General features: G+C 58.6%; 1 protein-coding gene across 1 annotated transcript; it reads right to left on the bottom strand.

The window, feature by feature from the left end:
- Nucleotides 1-181: 181 nt before the first annotated feature.
- PTGS1 (prostaglandin-endoperoxide synthase 1) lies at nt 182-15,556 on the bottom strand. The gene is made up of 11 exons (XM_053281643.1): nt 15,396-15,556; nt 15,175-15,258; nt 7,098-7,214; nt 6,381-6,521; nt 5,906-6,049; nt 5,294-5,475; nt 4,238-4,321; nt 3,120-3,366; nt 2,252-2,538; nt 1,535-1,682; nt 182-1,130 (listed from the first exon to the last, which is right to left on the bottom strand). Exons 1-11 carry the CDS (start codon nt 15,403-15,405, stop codon nt 757-759), a joined length of 1,818 nt encoding a protein of 605 aa, XP_053137618.1. The 5' UTR covers nt 15,406-15,556; the 3' UTR covers nt 182-756.
- Between the last annotated feature and the right edge of the window lie 2,414 nt (nt 15,557-17,970).

Here is a 17,970-nt window from a genome sequence, read left to right as displayed (position 1 = left end):
AGGGGGGGGGTCCACTCAGAGCACTGCCGTCGAGTGGGTTGGGGAGTGGGGGCCCAGGAGAGAAGCAGAGGGTCCCGTGCCCAACCATCCCTGGGTCCAAGCGGGGGCCAGTCACCTCCCCACCAGCCTGAAGAAGCACCTCGGAGCGTTCTTAGCAAACCCGACACAGAGTCCAGGTCCTTCTTTATTCTCAAGGCCATGTGCCCGTCCCGCCTCCATTCGCCCGAACCCTTCTTTTCCTCCTCCCCCCTCCCCACCACAGCAAGGAGACGCACCCACCCACACCCGCCAGGCAGGGCAGTCCGGAAGGCAATGGTCCTCTTCCCCCCCACCAACACACACTCACGACTTCCCGAGCTTTTCATTCCAGGACGCATCTGCCCTGAAGCCCGTTGAACGGCCTCCTGCAGAACTTTGGGGAAGAGGCTCCCCCCTCGGAGGCGTCTGCAAAAGCTGTCCCGGCATCCTGCAGGCCAACCGGGCCCAATTCAATTCCTCCTCCTCCTGCAGCCGGGAGGTGAAGCTGACCCAGTGCCATGGGGAGAGAAGCCGGGGGTCTCCCCTGCTGCAGATGGACGGGCCACAGGACATTGACTCTGCCCCAGAGCGGGGTGGGAGGGGCTGGTGGGGAAGGAGGCCTCCCCGTGCCCTCTCCGTGGGCCTGCCAGCCAGAGCGGCCACCGCAAACGGGGGAGAAGCCGGCCGGGTGGCACCCACCCGTCAAGTCCAGGAGGAACCCTAACCGGCTCCCCGCAGTCAGAGCTCCGCAGAGGGCTCCTTCTCCCCCTGGCCGCTGCTTGCCGGGGCCGCTGCTTCCTCTCCGTCTCGGGGCACCCGGAAAGCGACGTACGGGCAGCGCTTGACGTTACGGCAGACCAGTTTCTGGAGCGTGGCGGTGTTGACCATCTCGAAGCCGGTGGCGCCCCCAAAGGTGCTGGGCTTCCAGTACTCCGGGGAGCAGATGGGGTTGCCAAAGAGCCCCTTCAGGGAGAAGGGGGCCCCGATCTCCACCATGCTCTCCCCAAAGATGCCGTTGGGCTGGCTCTTCTCCACCAGCAGGCCGGGGTAGAACTCCAGGGCGTCGATGTCCCCGTAGAGCTCCTCCAGCTCGGCTGCCTTCTCCTCGTCCCCTGCACCGGAGGAAAAGGAATGGCGGGGGGTGGGTGGGTTTGTAAGTGAGAAGGAGTGGTGAACCGGGGGGGGGGGGGTCGGGGGGGGAATTCAGGCCCCGATCCAGGGAGCCGCAACTCTCGACGGACCTCTCCGGATTGCGGGGAGCACAAACGTGAGGACCAGAAAGTACGTGATCACCGGCCAGAACCAGAGACCTCCCATCTCACCCTCCCTCTAAGGCAGGGGTGGGTTCCCCTACTTGGGGGGGGGGTCTCCCCCAGAGGCTGCTGGACTACAACTCCCATCCTCCCCCGCCACCCTGGCCTTGCAGGGAGAACTCATGCCAGGCAGTGGCGTCTCCCCTGGCCCTCTGCGGCCTCGCCGAGGAGTCTCCATCCGTCGTTGGGCAGCCCGCCCCTACCTGTGAGTTCCCGGAAGGAGGTGTAGGGCCTCATGCCAAACCTCTTCCGGTATTCGTTGAAGGGCTGCAGGCGCAGCAGGCGCGACTCCTCGATGACCCCGATGGCCACTTTCAGGAGGTTTGGGTTGATATTCTGGCCCCCTCCGACCTGGAAGGCAGAAGCCGGCGGGGAAGCCCCGTCAGCAAGGCGAGGAGGAGGAGGAGGAGCCCCCATACAGACCCATGTGCAGACCCCCCGCCCCTGGTGTGCCCTCAGAAAGAAAGTTGGAGGTCAAGACCATGTGCCGTAAAGGATCGGGGCCAACAGCAACTGGAGGAGGAGAGGGGGAGGCAGAGATCTAGCTGGGGATCCTCCGCTGAAAGGCAACCATCAAGAGTCCTCAGGAACCTGTTTGGAAGCAACCGGGGCTAGGTTGCCAGCCTGGGGACCTAGAACCGTGTTTGGTCTGACAAGGATTCCCAGATGTTGTTGACTACAATCCCCCAAGCAATAGCCATTGAAGTTGTAGTCAACCATATCTGGGAATCCCTGTTAGAGGGGACACCGACCTAGAACCTAGATCATGCATGGTGTACCTAGAACCTATGCCATCCCAGAGCACCTAGAACCTATGCCGTCCCAGGGCACCCGCAACCAGCCTGAGCACCTCGATCCTATGCCATCCCAAGGCACCCGGAACCAGACCAGGCACCGCCATCTCTCCAAGACATGCCCACCTGCCCGGCACGCTGTTTGGAGAAGGCCTCTACCAGGGCCTCCACGCCGTAGTCCGTCAGCAGGGTGGTGTTGTAGACGAACTGCTGGTAAGAGTAGTCTTCGTCCTGGATGAGGAAGGAGTCCGGCATCAGCGGGTGCCAGTGATAGAGCTGGTTGAACTCCACCGCGATGCGGTTCCGGTACTGGAACTGCACGCCGAAGAGAAGTTCCGGGTCGAACTTGAGTTGCAAGTAGTAGCCGCTGAGGTGCTGGACGTAGTCCTCGATGACAATCTTGATGGTCTCTCCTGGAGGAGGAGGAGGAGAGAGGCAGGCCATGGGGGAGGGCATGGCTGAGGGCTGCCCCCTCCACCACCCAAGCGTGGAGGCTGAGAGCCCACCTAGCAGATCCTGATTCAGGGGGAGCCCTGAAGATGACAAGCCATTTCTGTAAGAGGGGGGCGATGTCAGGCTGGCATATTTTATCTGTCCAGCCAGTAGTTGCAAGCTTTTGAGAATCACCAGCCCCTTCAGCCACAGACTCTAATGTAGAATTAAGTGTTTTCAGGAGGGGAGGGGAGGTAGAGCAACCAGGAATGCTGGGGCTTAATTGCCACTGAAGGGGCCAGAGAGGGGAGGCAGCCGAAAACGACTCCTGGCTGGGGGCCGAGGTGAGGCACAGCCCTGTGTGCCCCCCGCCCCCAATCCCCACCTGCCACGTTTATCCCCTGGCGTCTGGTCTCGGGGCCCCAGCTCAGAGTGGCTCTGAATCCCCTCCCCGAGCTGAGAGGGGAAAGGTGCACTCTGCACATGCTCAGGAGTGTTCTCCTTGTTCCCACAGCCCTATGCCTCCACACCGCCCTGGAGCCCGCCTCCCGCCCAGGCTCACCAATGAGGATGAGCCTGGCCGTCTGGAAGAGCTGCTCGTCCCCCCAGGTGGGGTGCTCCCCCTTCAGGACGTCGCAGACGCGGTTGTGCTCCCGGAGCCAGAGGGTGGCGTACATCATGAGGCCCGGGAGCAGCCCGAAGACCTCCTGGCCCACCGCCAGCTGCTTCTCCGGCGGGATGTGCTTCGGGTAGATCATGTGCACCGGAGCCTCCAGCACCGTCGGCGGGTACATCTCCCCGTCCACCACCTGGGGAGACCAGAGCCAAAGCGGGCAGGTGAGCGACTCCACTGGCCCGACTCCCGACAGCCGCCTGCCCGGGCTGCCCCTGGGCAAACGGAGCAGCCTCAGCCAGAATCAGGCCCTGGGTCCGTCTCGGCCAGGCCGGTCTGCTCTCCAGGGATTCTCAGCCCTCCCTGGAGACGCTGCCGGGAACCGGACCTTTTCTGCAGGCAAAGCAGACAAAGTCTGTGGCTGAGTGATGGATGCCTCTGAACGACAGCTGACAGTTCTACCCTTGGTCCATCTAGCCTAGAACCCTCGGCCCATCCAGCCGAGAATCCAGCCTAGAACCCTCGGCCCATCCAGCCAAGGATCTAGCCTAGAACCCTTGGGCCATCTAGCCTAGAACCCGTGGTCAATCTAGCCTAGAACCCGTGGTCCACCCAGCCCAGAATCTAGTCTAGAAACCCTGGTCCATCTAGCCTAGAACCCTCGGTCCATCTAGCCTACACCGGCCGGCGGCAGCCCTCTGGGGTTTCAGGTGGAGCAGGGCCCTCTCCAGAGATGCTGCCAGGGATGGAACGTGGGACCTTCTGTACGCCAAGAAGCTGCTCGCTCGACCCCTGAGCTGCAGCTCCCTCCTCGGAAAGAAATGTCCTGCCGCTGAGTGATGGATACCCTCAAGGGACTTCCGAAGCGGCCTTCTGCTGAGTCAGCCCCCTGGCCCAGCTAGCCTAGCACTGTCCACACTGGCTGGCAGCAGCAGCAGCTGCCGCTCTCTGGGGCTTCCGGCTCAGGGGGCTTCCCAGCCCTACCTGGAGCTGCTGCCAGGAGGTGTACCTGGGCCCTCCCGCCCTCAGCCCAGCTCCTGCCCCCCCCCCGTTCCCCGCCTTCATACCTGGAACTTCAGCTTTCCGTCCCGGAAGAGCCGGAGTTCGTGCTGGCGCTCCAGATTGTCCCCATATACGTTCCCGAGATCCACCTGCAGAAGAACCCCAGCGTTCGTTCACCTCCGTGATTAATCCCACCACCACCACCACCACACGGGGTGCAGCGCTGCTCTGACGGGGACGCCCCGAGGGGGGGGCGGTTTCCAGCACAAGGGCAAAGGCGTGTCTGGAATCCTGCTGGGGGGAACCACGGAGAGGAGGGATTGGGAGCAGGGAAAAGGGGCCCTTGAACTGACAGGGCTGCCTTGTCCAGAGCCAGGCGCTAAGTCCGTCTCTGCCAGGACCGCCTACTCTGACGGGCAGCAGCCTTCCTGTGACCGGGGGGGGGGGGGCATGTTCCCGCCCCTGCTGCTTCTCTCCTCCTGAGCACTCCCACGGGGAGCCGGTTTTTTCCTGTTCTAAAAGGGGTGTCGGCTACCCAGAACACGTTTGCATGAACATAAGAACATAAGGCAGCTGCCATCTACCGAGTCAGACCATAGGTCCATCTTGCTCAGTATCATCTACCCAGACTGGCAGCAGCTTCTCCGAGGTTGCAGGCAGGAGCCTCTCTCAGCCCTATTCTGGAGATGCTGCCAGGGAGGGAATTGGGAACCTCAGATGCACTTCCCGGATTGGCCTCATCCCCTCTCTCTGTGATGGAAGAATGCACCCATTTACCTCCTTGTTTTCATTGGGAGTGTGTGTGTGGAACAACAATAACAAATATTTATATACCACTTTTCAACAAAAGTTTCCAAAGCAGTTTACATGGAGAAATAATAAATAAATCAAGAAGATGGCTCCCTGTCCCCGAAGGGCTCACAATCTGAAAAGAAACATAAGACAGACACCAGCCACAGCCACTGGAGGGATGCTGTGCTGGGGACGGAGAGGGCCAGTTGCTCTCCCCCCGCTCAATCAAGAGAAGCACCACCAGGTTAAAAAGGTGCCTCTTCTTGGCCCAGTGAGCTGCAGGGGGAACCCTCTGTGGCGCAACCCCCACGGGCAGAGGCGCTACTCACCCCGTGCCCCAAAGCCCTGGTGAAGCCGTGGCCCATTTTGCCCGAGGTCTTGAAGAACTGGTGCGTGAAGTGTTGGGCAAAGAAGGCAAACATCAGGTTTGAGCCCTGCGGGTCAGGCCGGAACGTCCTCCGCAGGAGAAAGCGCTCAGCCACCAGATGCACATCGGGGAGCTCGGCCGGCCCTGGAAGGGAAGGGCAAGAAACCAAGTCCAAGCCTCTTTGGGGCACATGAGGCTGCCACGCAGAGTCAGACGCTGGGTGCAGCTAGCTTAGAACGGTCTATTCTGACCGGCAGCTGCTCTCCAAGGAGGGAGAGACTTTCCCAGCCTTACGACATGTGACTAGAATCTGGGACCTTCAGCATGTGCTCTACCCATGAGCTCGGGATATTCCCAGTTGCACAGCTCTTTCTGCCAGTCGCACAACAAAAATATCATCCGTGCAAGCTCCTACGTCTCTCTCTCTCTCTCTCTCCACATCTCCAGAACATTTCTACAAGTTTACGGAACCTCGCAGGTGACCGCGGAAGTGATACACGGAACGTCCCGGAGCGGCTTGAGCAGAAAGCACGCCGCTGGGGGTCGTCGGGGGTGCAGGGAAGAGGCCTCGTACCTTTGGTCCCCATGGGCGTGGGGCAGTCGTCGGGCACCGGCGGGAGGACCCGGGTGAAGTAGCTCACGTTGGCGTAGGCCTCCCAGCTGATGTAGCCATAGGCAGAATTGTAGGTGGGCGGGCTGGGGATCATGTTGGCCCGGACTGCGGGGAGAGGAAAGGGGTTCACCAGGCATCCCTTCCAGGGGGAAGCTCTCCGGCACATGCCTTCTCGGGAATGAACAGGAGCCCTGCGACAGCTGTGCTGGCAAGGCGCATTGCCCGCAAGTTCAGGTGCGGGCAGGGCAGGGCGCCGGGATGTCTTGCCTCAGGTGCCTGCTGGTTTGGGGCTGTCCTTTCCGAGACCCCCAGTTCCCTGGGCTGCCCCCCCCCCCACCGCAGCCCTCACTGCGTTGGCTCTGACCCTCAGGGACCAACGTTTGCAGAGAAGCTCCGGGTCTGCCCACCCCAGGGCTGCTTCCCCCGTCCGACTCACCCGTCAGCACCAGGCGCATCAGGGTGTCTCGGACGAAGGTGTTGTTGACGATGCTCCAGAACCACTGGAAATGGGTCAGGAGGAAGTGATAGAAGGCTGGGCTGGGCTTCAGGGCATCACGCAGCCTCATCCAGAACTCCGCTGGGGAGGAAGCAAAGCCACCAGGCGCCCCTTGTGTTACCCGCACGGGCATCGTGCAAGGAGGGCACCCACACCCTGCAGGGTCGGCACCAGGGCCTCTGGCTCCGGGATCCCCCCCCCCCGGGCCTGGCTCTCTTCCCCCCCCCCCCACACACACAAGCCAGGTGGGTATTCCCACCCCGTCCCCTGGCAAAAGGACGCAGGGGGGCCTGATGGCGCTCTCCATCTAATCCGGTTCCCAACTGGGCTCCCCGGGAAATGCGGGGGCGTGAGGGAGCGGAGGGATCTTCATTCCAGGTTCCTTCGGCCAGGGGTTCAGCTGTGGGCTGAACCCACCGGTTGGAAGCCGGTTTAAGCTGCCCTTGCAAACTTGGGCTCCGACCATCTGCAAATGCAACGGGTTTCCCCCGAGAGGCTTGCAGGCTCCACCTGGTGCAAAGTACCACCCCGGGGCACTGCCCCCCCCCACTATTCACTGAAGCCCACAAGCACCTCGGAAGGGGGGGGTGTCTACGCTACACATTCACGCCAGTTCGCTGTCACGGCGCCCCACGACAGCAGCTGGGAGGTACTCACGGAAGGTGCAGTTGGGCCCAAAGTAGCCGGTCCGGGTGCAATCGCAGACGTATCCCTCCGTGCCGACCTGGACGCACACACCCTTGTGTTGGCAGGGGAAAGAGCAGCAGGGGTTCGCTGTGGGGGGAGAGCACGGCAGTCACCCAGAGGGGACCCCTCCTTCCTCCCCAAGGGCTCCGTGGCTGCCCTGAACAGAAGAGCCTCGCCAGCGCTCCAGCAAGGCCCCCCCCCCCCACCGGCGCTGCAGACGGCTTCCTTGGCAAGCAAAATGGGGAAGGGAACCACCCGGGCAGCACAGAGAGCTCCAGAAGGCAACATCGAATCAATGGCTCATGTGCTCCTTTATTGTCAATTTGACCGAGATATACGGCATGAACATATAACCCCTTTTATTAGCTGTCGTCCAGGTTGTACAGACTCTTTTTTTAAATCTTGATTATCTTGTAACAGACCAGAATGATCTGAGACCCTATGATGTGGCTAAGTTCTGTTTGACAGCCAGTAAAATTCGCCAGGCGTTCATTAAGAATCACGGTTAACTGATCTGTATGCTTAAGTATGTGCTTAACCACCGCATTACAAATCTGTAGGTTATGTAGGGTTTTTTGTGGGGCTTCGGTTTGCAAACTGTGCTGGTCTGTGATTGTAATAAGGGCATCAAATCAAATCGATTTGAATCCCAACACCTTTTGCAGGCAGGTGTTTGCCTGCCTTCTCTTCACGCTCTCTGTGGGTTGGGGAGGACAGACAGTTTGGCAACCCTGCCGAGAGGAAGCAACTTCCAGGGCGGAGAGTTGATGCTATCTGCAGAGTCAGCTGCTGGTGGCAGTGACACCCATTTCGGATCGATATCTGGAGCGGCCGTATCTAAGATGCACAGAGCTACCCCACTTCCTATTCGCTCAGAGAGGAGAAACATCCCTGTTGAGCGTTTCGGCAAGCAACTTTGAGCATGGCGGCGGCGGCGTGGCAATACCGGCGGCGCTCGTGGGTCCGAAGGGAGGTCCGGGAGGTGGGATTCCAGGCCACTTGCCTGGCTGCTGCCTGGGTCTCCCCGTCCAGGCTGGCTGTCCAATGACAGCGGGGAAGCTGGGCGAGACACATTTTCTGTGGGCTACCAGAAGATGTCTCAGACGGCCTTTGAGGCAAAGAGGTGATGATGGAGGGAAAGGACAAGCAGGTCATCGTTCTGTGGAGTTTTTAGGCGTGGTTTCTGTTCACAATAACCCTACCCCACGTTAGTTATAAGCACATGAGAAGAACCCTGCTGGTCATCAGGCCATGGGCCAAACCCAGCTCCCAGAGGCCAACCCAATGCCAGCAACCGGCGGGCATTCTAAGATAGATTCCCTCTGAACATGGAGTCTCCATTTAGACGTCACGGCCTTCGAGACTGCCCGTTCTCAGCCTGTGCTGGGGCCGGATCCTGGCCCCCTCCCACGTCAACAGCCAGGCGTCAGAGTCGAGGGGATGCTGGCACAGACCTTGCCCTGCAGCTGCCGTGTGGAGGAGCCTTTCCCCCCTCGGCGTGCCAAAAGGGCTGAAGCTGCGATGGAGACACTTGAACAAAAACGAGGTCGAGGAATGAAGTGTTTATGTAGGAGGCTGGAAAGAACTAAACACTCCCCAGAAGCCAAGAGCGGAGAGGGACGCAGGAGCCGGCCCATGTCACGAACAGCAGCTTCTCTCCACTGCTGTGTTCAGGCCCCCCCCCCCGGAAGAATGCAACCCCCCCCTCTGGAAATGCAAGGAGGGAGTCTACTGCGACTGCCCCAACAGATTTGGAGTCTCCTGTGGAGAACTTGGATCATGTTTCAGGGATCCCAGGCAGAAACCCTTTACTGCCTGGGTCCCCGCCACGAAGAGCCAACCATCAGAGGGACCGTTGCCATCCCAGCATCTCACCTGACGAGGCAAGCCCTGACTGGACCCTCCGAGAAGCCCTTCCGGGTGAAATGCAGCATCCTAAAGAGAGTGAAAAGAATCACGGCGGAGAAACATCCATGTTCCGGTTTTTGCAAGTAAAGCTGAATAGGGCATAAAAGTAAAGTGTGCCGTCGAGTCGGTGTCGACTCCTGGCAAATGCAGAGCCCTGTGGTTGTCTTGGGTGGAATACAGGAGGGGTTGGCCATTGCCTCCTCCCACACAGGATGAGAGGATGATGCCTTTCAGCACCTTCCTATATCGCTGCTGCCCAATATAGGTGTTTCCCATAGTCTGGGGAACAGACCAGCGGGGATTCGAACCAGCAACCTCTGGCTCTCTAGGCAAGTGACTTCCCTGCTGCGCCATTAGGGGCATGCAAATATCTATTTTGCCAGAAGGAATTGTGCTGCTGTGTGATTCCAGGCAACTGCGTCTCCCCATGCAGGCTATGTAATGATAAGTGGGAAGTTGGGTGACTCACATTTTCCGTGGGCTACTGAATACTGGGAAAGGCTTCCGTTTCCTTCTTGATATCACCTTGAGGGCCTGCTGCTTGCTGATGCAAGGCTGATCAAAGTGGGAAACAAGTAGGTGGCATTTCCGTTCCGTTTAAGGTGTGGCTTCCCTTCGTAGCAACCCGACCTCTTCCGACCTGGGAACAAGCAGGAGTGAGCGATGGCTGGGTGCATTGCAGACATGGCCAGAGGGAGACGTTGCCTTTCCCTGAAGTCCTGCTTTTGACTTCGCCCAATCTGGAGTTGGCAACAATTCCGGTGGGCGTTCTTGGTTTACCTTTCTGCTTGGGTGATGTCAATGCTTGGCAACGCTAGGGAATTTCGGTGGGGAAAGAGGGGCAGGAAAGCGCCAGCTTTCCCATTCCAGGGTGTGTACAGATGAACCACACACTCTGCGGGAGAGTCGCTTCCGAAACAAGTGCATACTCGGCTGTGCCAGAAGGGGGAGCTGCTTCGAAGAGGCTGAAGCGTGTGATGTCTGCCTGCAGGTCTGAGCAAAACCAAGCTGACTCATCGACTCAGTTTTCTGTCCCCGGGTGACAGCGCTGTTAAGATCGGAGTGCAGGCTGCTTTTCTGTTCTGCGGGCAAATGGCAAATTTTTTGTTTTGCAAACTGAATTTCAGAATTTACGCCTCTCATGGGGGCGAAATACATCTTGCTGTTAGGAACATAGGCAGCTGTCTTTTACTGAGTCAGACCCTTGGTCCATCTAACCCAGGATTGTCTACACAGACTGGCAGCGGCATCTCCAAGGTTGCAAGCAAGAGTCTCTCCCAGCCCAATCTGGAGATGCTGCCAGGGAGGGAACTTGGACCCCTCTGCTCTTCCCAGAGCAGCTCCATCCCCTAAGGGGAATATCTTGCAGTGCTCACACATCAGGTCTCCCATTCACATGCAAATCAGGGTGGACCCTGCTTACCAAAGGGGGCCATTCATGCTTAACCAGCTCTCCTCCCCTAGACCTGTTCCCTGCTGTTTCTCTGCTTGGGTGTGGCCTGGGCAGACGGAGCCCAGCAGGGGAGAAAGAGGGGTCCCCTTTGGATTTCCCAATCGGACTGCACTGAATCCAGTCCTGTAAGAACAGCTTTGCTGGATCAGCCCTAAGGCAATTGAGTCCAGCACCCTGGGAAGCCCCCCCACCCAGGCCTCCTCCTGCCTCTGCACATGGAGGGAGTGGCCCATAGCCATCAGGGCTAGTAGCCACTGACAGACTTGGTCTAGGCCCCTTGGAAAGCCCTCCAAGCTGGTGGCCCTCCGTCCCCACATCCCGCGGGGCAGGGAGCCCCAACCTCACCCCAGCTGCTCTGGGCCACCGACTCAGAACCAGAGCCAGGACTCCTGGTGTGCAAAGAGAGGATTTCTCCCTGTTTATGCTGTCGCCTGGACATATGAAGAACATCTGGACCGGGGGAGGCTCAATTCCAGCTCTCCAGAGAGATGGGTTGGCCGGCACTCGCCTCCTTTCAAGACTTTAACGAGAAACAAACGGAGAAAACAGCAGGGGCTGGAAGGGGCCTGATCCTTCCCTTGCATCCTTCCAGAATGTCCGAGGCCCAAGAATGTCGGACTGCCTCACTCTACGGCAAGGGAAGAGAGCAGACCACTCCCTTCTCCTTCTCTGCCTCCAGCTGGGAATTGGCCTCTGTGCCCCCCATGGGCACCTTTCTCTGGCCAGCCTCCTGAGAGATGTGGGCACAATGTGTGTGTTTGTGTGTGTAATTTTGGCGTGTCCTGGCTCATGAGGCTGAGTGACAGCTTGCGAGGCACCGACTTATTAATAAACCAGCCTGTTAGGAAGGAGCAGCAACCGCTCTTATCTCGGGCCAACGAGCCAGTGAAAGTGGTGTCTGGCTTCCCATCGGGAACCACTTTTCTTGCTTCTGGGAAGAAACAAGAGAAACGTCGCGCCTGGCCACACATTCTGGCAACGTCCCAGGTAATGTGTGAGCTAAGCCGGGGGCGGTTGGACGACCACGCAGCCCATGTGGCAGGGGATGATGGGATCCGTAATCCAATGGCATTTGGGGATCCAGGTTTCGGACTCTTTGGCTGCAGTTATTTCCCAGCTCACAAGGTTCCCAGTTTAGGCTCTTCTCCAGCAATAACATCTGGCTTCTATCAACACAGCCACGGGAGAAAACGAACAAGGAAAAGCCATTGAGGCACCAGGAAACCTGTCTACAGTTTTGCAGACAGAAGGTCCTTGTCTCTGTCCCCGAAATCTGGAGTTAGATGTGGCCAGAGAGATGCTGCCTGTCAGAGCACAGTGCTAAGCTACACAGACCAATAGTCTTACTCAGTCTGTCAGCCCCATATGCTCATCAGGAGCATGCAGGACACCTGTTTTGTTTGCCTACACAGTCTCAAATTCAGTCCCCGCTGTCTCCTGTTCAGACCTTTGGAGGGATCTCAGAGGGATGCTGCTGGTCAGAGTAGACAGTACTGAGCAAGAAGGGTGATGAGTCCTACTCGAGATAAAGCAGCTTCATGAGGGGAGCATTATACAGACATATCTAGGTATACCTCTAAGAGGTTTCTAGTGCACATGCAAAAATGTGATCTATGAACACCTCTTTGCATGCAGAGACGTTGTACAGCTGCACTCAGCAGGCAGCAGCAACAGAAAGAGACCCCCTGGGAGGTGTGCGCTTAGTGGCCAGCCCAGGTTTGACTCTGTCATGTGTGAACCGGATCCCGGAATGGAAATCAGGGCTGACCGAAGACATTTCCCCAGGATCGTGCGATCTCAGCACATGTGCCTCAGGATCACGTGTCATGGGGCAGCAGATACTGGTGAACCGCATGCCCATATTGGCATCCTGGTTGCAGACGAGCAACATCCTCATGTGGTGCAGAGCTGGATCGGCATCCTGGGAAAGGCAGCTGACCCCGGCTTTGTGGCTCCAGCCCTGCCTTCCCCTCCATAACCCGATCTCTGGAATGATCCTGTGCTCTGGTGACACGCCACCTTCAAGGGAAGTTCTTTCAACCCCACGCAATGCAGCCCCAGAACGGGACTTGGCCGGTCAAAGCAAAGCGCTTTGCTGCACAGCTCAAATCGATCTTGAGCTGCGCTGCACTTTGCCGCACAGCTGAGTTCGCCAGCAATGGGAGTGAATGCTCTGCAGCAGCACAGTGGATTTGCTTGCAGGCTGAAAAGTGAGAGAGAAACTCTTTGGTCTTCTACCAGCCGATCTCTCTTCAAAAACAAAGCTGGCACATTGGAATTTCACGTCCAGCTTCTCAGATCCTATCTCAGGCATCCAGGAGAAAGCAAACAGCTGCTCAGAGTGGCCTCGGGCAAATCAGGAACCCTCTACACTCTCTGTTTGGGCAGCCTCAACGCCTGGCACCTTCTCCTTTGTCTAGACACCCTGTGGTCTTTAAAAATTAGCTGCCGGTGACCACTGCAGACCGATGCCCAGAACCAAATCTTCATGGAAGGTCTCTGACGACCCCTGTCTCCACTGCCACGTCCCAGACCAGCCTTGGACTGTGCAAGAGCTGGCTGGCAGTAGGGAACAGTGGCGAGCAAAAGGCGCTCTGTATATGCTCAGAGGCCCCTTCCTTCTCTTGGGAGCAAAGATACTGGTGCAAGAAAAAAAGGCGCCCCATCGCTTGGACGCAGAGAGCGACGTAATCACTGTGATTGTCGGTAGTGAAACCCGGCTGTGGGTTCTGCTGCACTCCAAAGGGGAAAGAGCATCAGAGGAGAAGAGGATGCCCCATCCCAAAGAGCCTGTGCAAAGGTGTTGCTTCTCGGCTGCCCCTTGGCTCTGGTGCTTGCTTTTGGTTCCTGCTGACGTTCTCCCTGGCCAGTTGCAGAAACTCTCTGGGGAGTGTCAGGAAACCAGAACGCTGGGCGCCAGCAATGACGGGGCTGGATGTTAAGTGCAAAAACGGACAGCCACGGCCAACGACCTCCAAGCAGGGAATGGCGCTGCGTCATCCGTCCTGTTTGGAGCCCCGGGTGCTTTCCAGACTAGCTGAATGCCTCCGTTCGAGCAAGTCGCATTGGAAACGTAAACAGCAGGGGGAGCAGTCTTGCGGAAACGAACTACCCAAAAGAACAGCAACTTTCTTACGCCAGATATTCGACGTCCTCGCACTATATCACAGCAATTAAATTCGCAACAAGGCATTGGCAGTGTGAACGGCACCCCGCTGTCCGCGTAGGGACTGTGCTGTCACGACACAGGGAGTGTGCAAGCACCCTTCCGAGATACGTCCTGACCTCGTTGCAGGGTCTAGTCTGGAAAGCACCCAGGAGAGCTTTCTGGCTGCTCCGCTGGAGTCCAAAGGACTGAGAAACTGCAAAGGAGGGCAGGCAGGCAAAGGCATTTCCTTTTCTTTGGTGGAAGAGCAGGCAAGCTTCCTGTGAAGGGAAGGGAATGCATGAAGCATTGGGCCTTGGCTTCTTATTGGGGGGCAGGGCGGGCTGCACACTGCACAGCTTTCGGTGACAGTCACACCACAACAGAGAGAGACCTTGCTTCTTTTCAAGACCCTGAAGCACCTAAAATCAAGCCAGCCTTGATGGAAGAGCACCGGGAAACAAAAGGAGAAAGCAGGGCATGAAGCAAGGGTGTCTGGTTCAGTGGGGAGGGAAGGGGGGGGGTCTCCCCAGAGGTGCACCTAGATAATTTTGGAGCCTGGGCTTCAAGACCTTTGGAGGGCCCCCCCGCTCCACGGCTCCAAGGTAAGCATCATCTCCCTACGCACACAACACAACGGCCGCACCATCCAGGACAGACTAAAGAGGATTTGGGAGGCCCCAGGGAGTGTGGAGGCCCTGGATTTTGGCCCCAAAGTCCAGAGGTAAGACAGCCTCTGGGTCTCCCCTTGGGGGCCAGCAGGGCTTAGTGCTTCTAGAACAAGAGGGAGCTTTCAGTGCCTCCACGCGCACGGAAAAAGAACTGCTGCTTGCTATTGCAAATTCTTCAGGAATCGAGCACGGGATGCCCCAAGCCCAGTGAACAGAGCCTGCAAGCAGATGCCCCGAGACGCCCCAGCCAAGCAGACTGCAGCGCATTGGCCTAGCCTTGCAGACTCTAGCATTTGTGCTTGTGGCAACTGGCCGGGCTCTCTGCGTGCCGGGACATTGCTGCTTCCATCTTCTTGGAGCCTCCTGCTTCCGAATGTGGGATGTGCAAAGGGCAGCACTCTGTGCATGCCCAGAGATGCAGCCTCTCCTCCTCCTCCACAGCTGAGGCCATGGGCCCCAAGGCCCCATGCTGCGCCCTGCTCCTCCCCACGACCCTTGCGGCAGAAAGAAGGCAAGAGCCCCCCGGCTGGCCCAGAGATGCTCCCCAGCAGAATGCAGCAGCCGAGGGGCTTCCCAGGGTGCGCCCAGCGCCTGCCAGCCAAGCGGTCGCCCTCGCTCCAAGGGGTGGCTTGCAAGGGGCTTCCTCCTCCCGCTTCTGGTCTGCTGCAGAAAGGCAACCAGCAGCAGCACTGCCGCCAAATCATGCCAAGGGCCCCCAACCTCACCGGTCTGTCTCCCCCAGGGCACTGCCCAGCCCCGCCGGGACCACAAGAAGCCACACGCGCCCCCTGCCTGCTTCTCCCCCGGGGGTCCCTCCCAGGGCCTGCTGGCTGCCGCCCAGAAGCGGGCGAGGGGCTTCTCCTTCCCTACCTGCGCCGGAGGCTCCCGGGCTGACCCACGGGCTCAGCAGCAGCAGCAGCAGCATCGCCACCGAGCGGAGGGGGCGGCACAGCCCTGTGTGGGGCAGGAGGAGAAGGAGAAAAAGAAGAAGAAGCAGGAGTTACTTGGAGGGAGAGTCCCTGGAGTGGGGCGGGGGGGGAGAAGCAGGAACCGAGAGGATCGGGGCCAGCCACCAGCTGGGCAGGACTCACCACCGCGCATTGCCAGCGAGAGGGGGGCTCCTGTCCTGCTGCCGGCCCCGTCCACGCCACCAGGCAGCTGCTCGCTCGGCTCTCTCTGTCCAGAGGCTGCCTCTTCCTCCTCCTCCTCCTCCTCCTCCTCGAAGGCCCCTCCTCCCTCTGTTCCCTCCGTCCTGCCTACACAACTTCTGCGCGGGGCGAAGGGGGGGGGGAGGAGCCCCGGCTCAGCTGCTTTGCATGATGCGGGGCCCGGTGCAGAGCCGAGCAGGGCTGGCTGAGCCCGCCCGCCTCTCCGCCCGAGCCTGATGCTCCGGAGAGAGCTTTGCTGCCGCTGCCAGTCAGTGCCGACAGTCCGGAGCAAGGCTCCGACTCAGGCGAAGGCAGCTTCTTTCGGGCTGGGGCTGCAGCTCAGCGGCAGAAGGCCCAGCCAGGGTCAGTCCCTGGCAGGTAAGGCTGTGAAGGACCTTTTGCCTGGAGACTTGGATTGCGGCTGCTGCTGCTGCCAGCCAGTGCCGACAGCCCTGCCCTAGAGGGAGCAAGGGTCTGACTCCGGCCGCTGCCCTATAGCTTTGCAAAGTGGGGATGGTGGCCAGGTGAGGCAAGCGAAGGCCTGGCTTGGCCACCCTCTTCGCCCGCTTGGCCCACTCACCCGCCTCCTGCCTTGCCCAAGCTGGGCCTCGAGCTGCACATCCCAGCAGAGCTCAAGGGTGGCCGCTGAGGAGAGCTGCCCAGGTCGGGCAAAGGATGCCTTCAGCTGGGGCCGAATTGGACCAGGAGGGGCTGGATTACAGTGGGGGTTGGGGGTGGGGTCTCGCCTGCAGCCTGCTATCACCCCTCCCCACCAGGCCTTTGAGCTTCCCGGGACTATTTGTCGTCTTCATGTGGTGGAAACTATGAGACACACGTCTGATGTCACCCAGGACTCTTTGCCATTGTTCTAGAAGCCACAAAAAAAAAGGAGGCAAAGAGAAGCACATTTGGCGGGCCGGGGAGCGGGGGGTATATATAGAAACAGGTTAAATAAGCACATAAAAATATGTTGTGTGCAGGATGCATCTCTGCCCGTCCTTTTGGCTTAGAGGACCTGATCTCTCTCTCTCTCTCTCTCTCTCTCTCACACACACACACACACACACACACACACCACACCAAGTGGTGGTGCACGGAAGGAGTGAGGCTGCTGCTGCTGCGTCACTCTTTCCCCTGCAGCAAAGTGGTGTTTGGGAGCGAGTTCTAAATTAAACCCGGACAGCGAGGAGGCAGGCTGGGCTGCAAGAGGCTCAGCTCTCCTTCTCCTCCTCCTCCTCCTCCTCCTCCTCCGATCCCTCCCCAGGCGGCTTCTGGGATGTATCACAGGCGCCCTCCACCCTGCAGCCTCCTCCTGGGCCTCTGTGGGGCTGGTACCCAAAGGGCCGCCCCTTGGAAAGGCAAGGCCTGCAAGGTGTGGGGGAAGTCTGCAGGCTTTCCCGTGGTTCTTTCCTCCTGGGTGTAGCAGCATCGTCTCTTCCGGAAGGGTCGTCTTGCTGCTTTCTCAGACCCCTGTTTGGTCTTCCCTCGAGAATGCATTCAGGGTTAGAATGCCCTGCATGATCTGGATCTCTCTGCACTTTGTGTTTTGCTGGTCGAATGACCGTAACAATCAAGATTTGATTGGGTTTGATGGGCGTGATCCTTATCTGGGCCTTCGGAATCCGGTTTCCGACACTGAGCCTCTCGCAGGGCCTTGTGACTCCGCGGTGCTCGGTCCCTCGCCCTCGCCCTCTGGTCTCTTTGGGCGTGTTTCATCTCTCTCTCCCCCTTTACTTTTCGCCTTTTGTGACGTTGGGCCTCCTGTTCCAGGGCATTTAAATACTGGCACTCCTGGTTTGTTGGGCGTGCGCTGCACGGTGCCCACACGGAACTGCCCTCTCTCCAAAAGGCCATCGGCATCTCTAATAAGATCAGCAGCAGATGCTTGGAATGTGTTGGGCCCCTTCCGGCGGTTCTTGAGTCCGGGGACTTGTGACGGCTGCAATCCTGGGCACGCTTCCTTGACAGCAGGTCCTCTCAAACACACTGCAGCTTACTTCTGAGTAAGCACAGGATTGCACTGTAGGAATCCGCCCCGACAACCCTCTCCAAGGGAGCAGTGTTTTGGACTGGGGGTTCCTGACATAAGAACAGAGGAAGCTGCCATCTACTGAGTCAGACCCTTGGTCCATCTAGCTCAGAATTGTCTGCACAGACTGGCAGCGGCTTCTCCAGGGTTGCAGGAAGGAGTCTCTCTCAGCCCTATCTTGGAGTAACCCCCGATTACCTGATGTGCCTTGAAATCCCCCACCCCCGAGTTACAGTACTACCTGCATATACTTCATAATTTGTGTGTTTCCAAATCCTTGTGTGTAAATCTTTGTAGATATATCATGTACAAACACAACCACTTTGTATATAATTGTGCTTTGGCAACGTACTGTATGCTTTGGTAGTTTGTTGGCTCAATAAAAAAATCTTGTCCTATCTTGGAGATGCTGCCAGGGAAGGAACTTGGAACCTAGGTGCTCTTCCCAGAGCGGCTCCATCCCCTCAGGGGAATCTCTGACAGTGTCCG

The sequence above is a fragment of the Hemicordylus capensis genome, chromosome 17 (genome assembly GCF_027244095.1).
Source record: "Hemicordylus capensis ecotype Gifberg chromosome 17, rHemCap1.1.pri, whole genome shotgun sequence".
In the NCBI taxonomy this organism is placed as follows: Eukaryota; Metazoa; Chordata; class Lepidosauria; order Squamata; family Cordylidae; genus Hemicordylus; species Hemicordylus capensis.
Note: the sequence above shows the minus strand (reverse complement) of the source record. Positions and strands in the feature narration are given on the sequence as shown.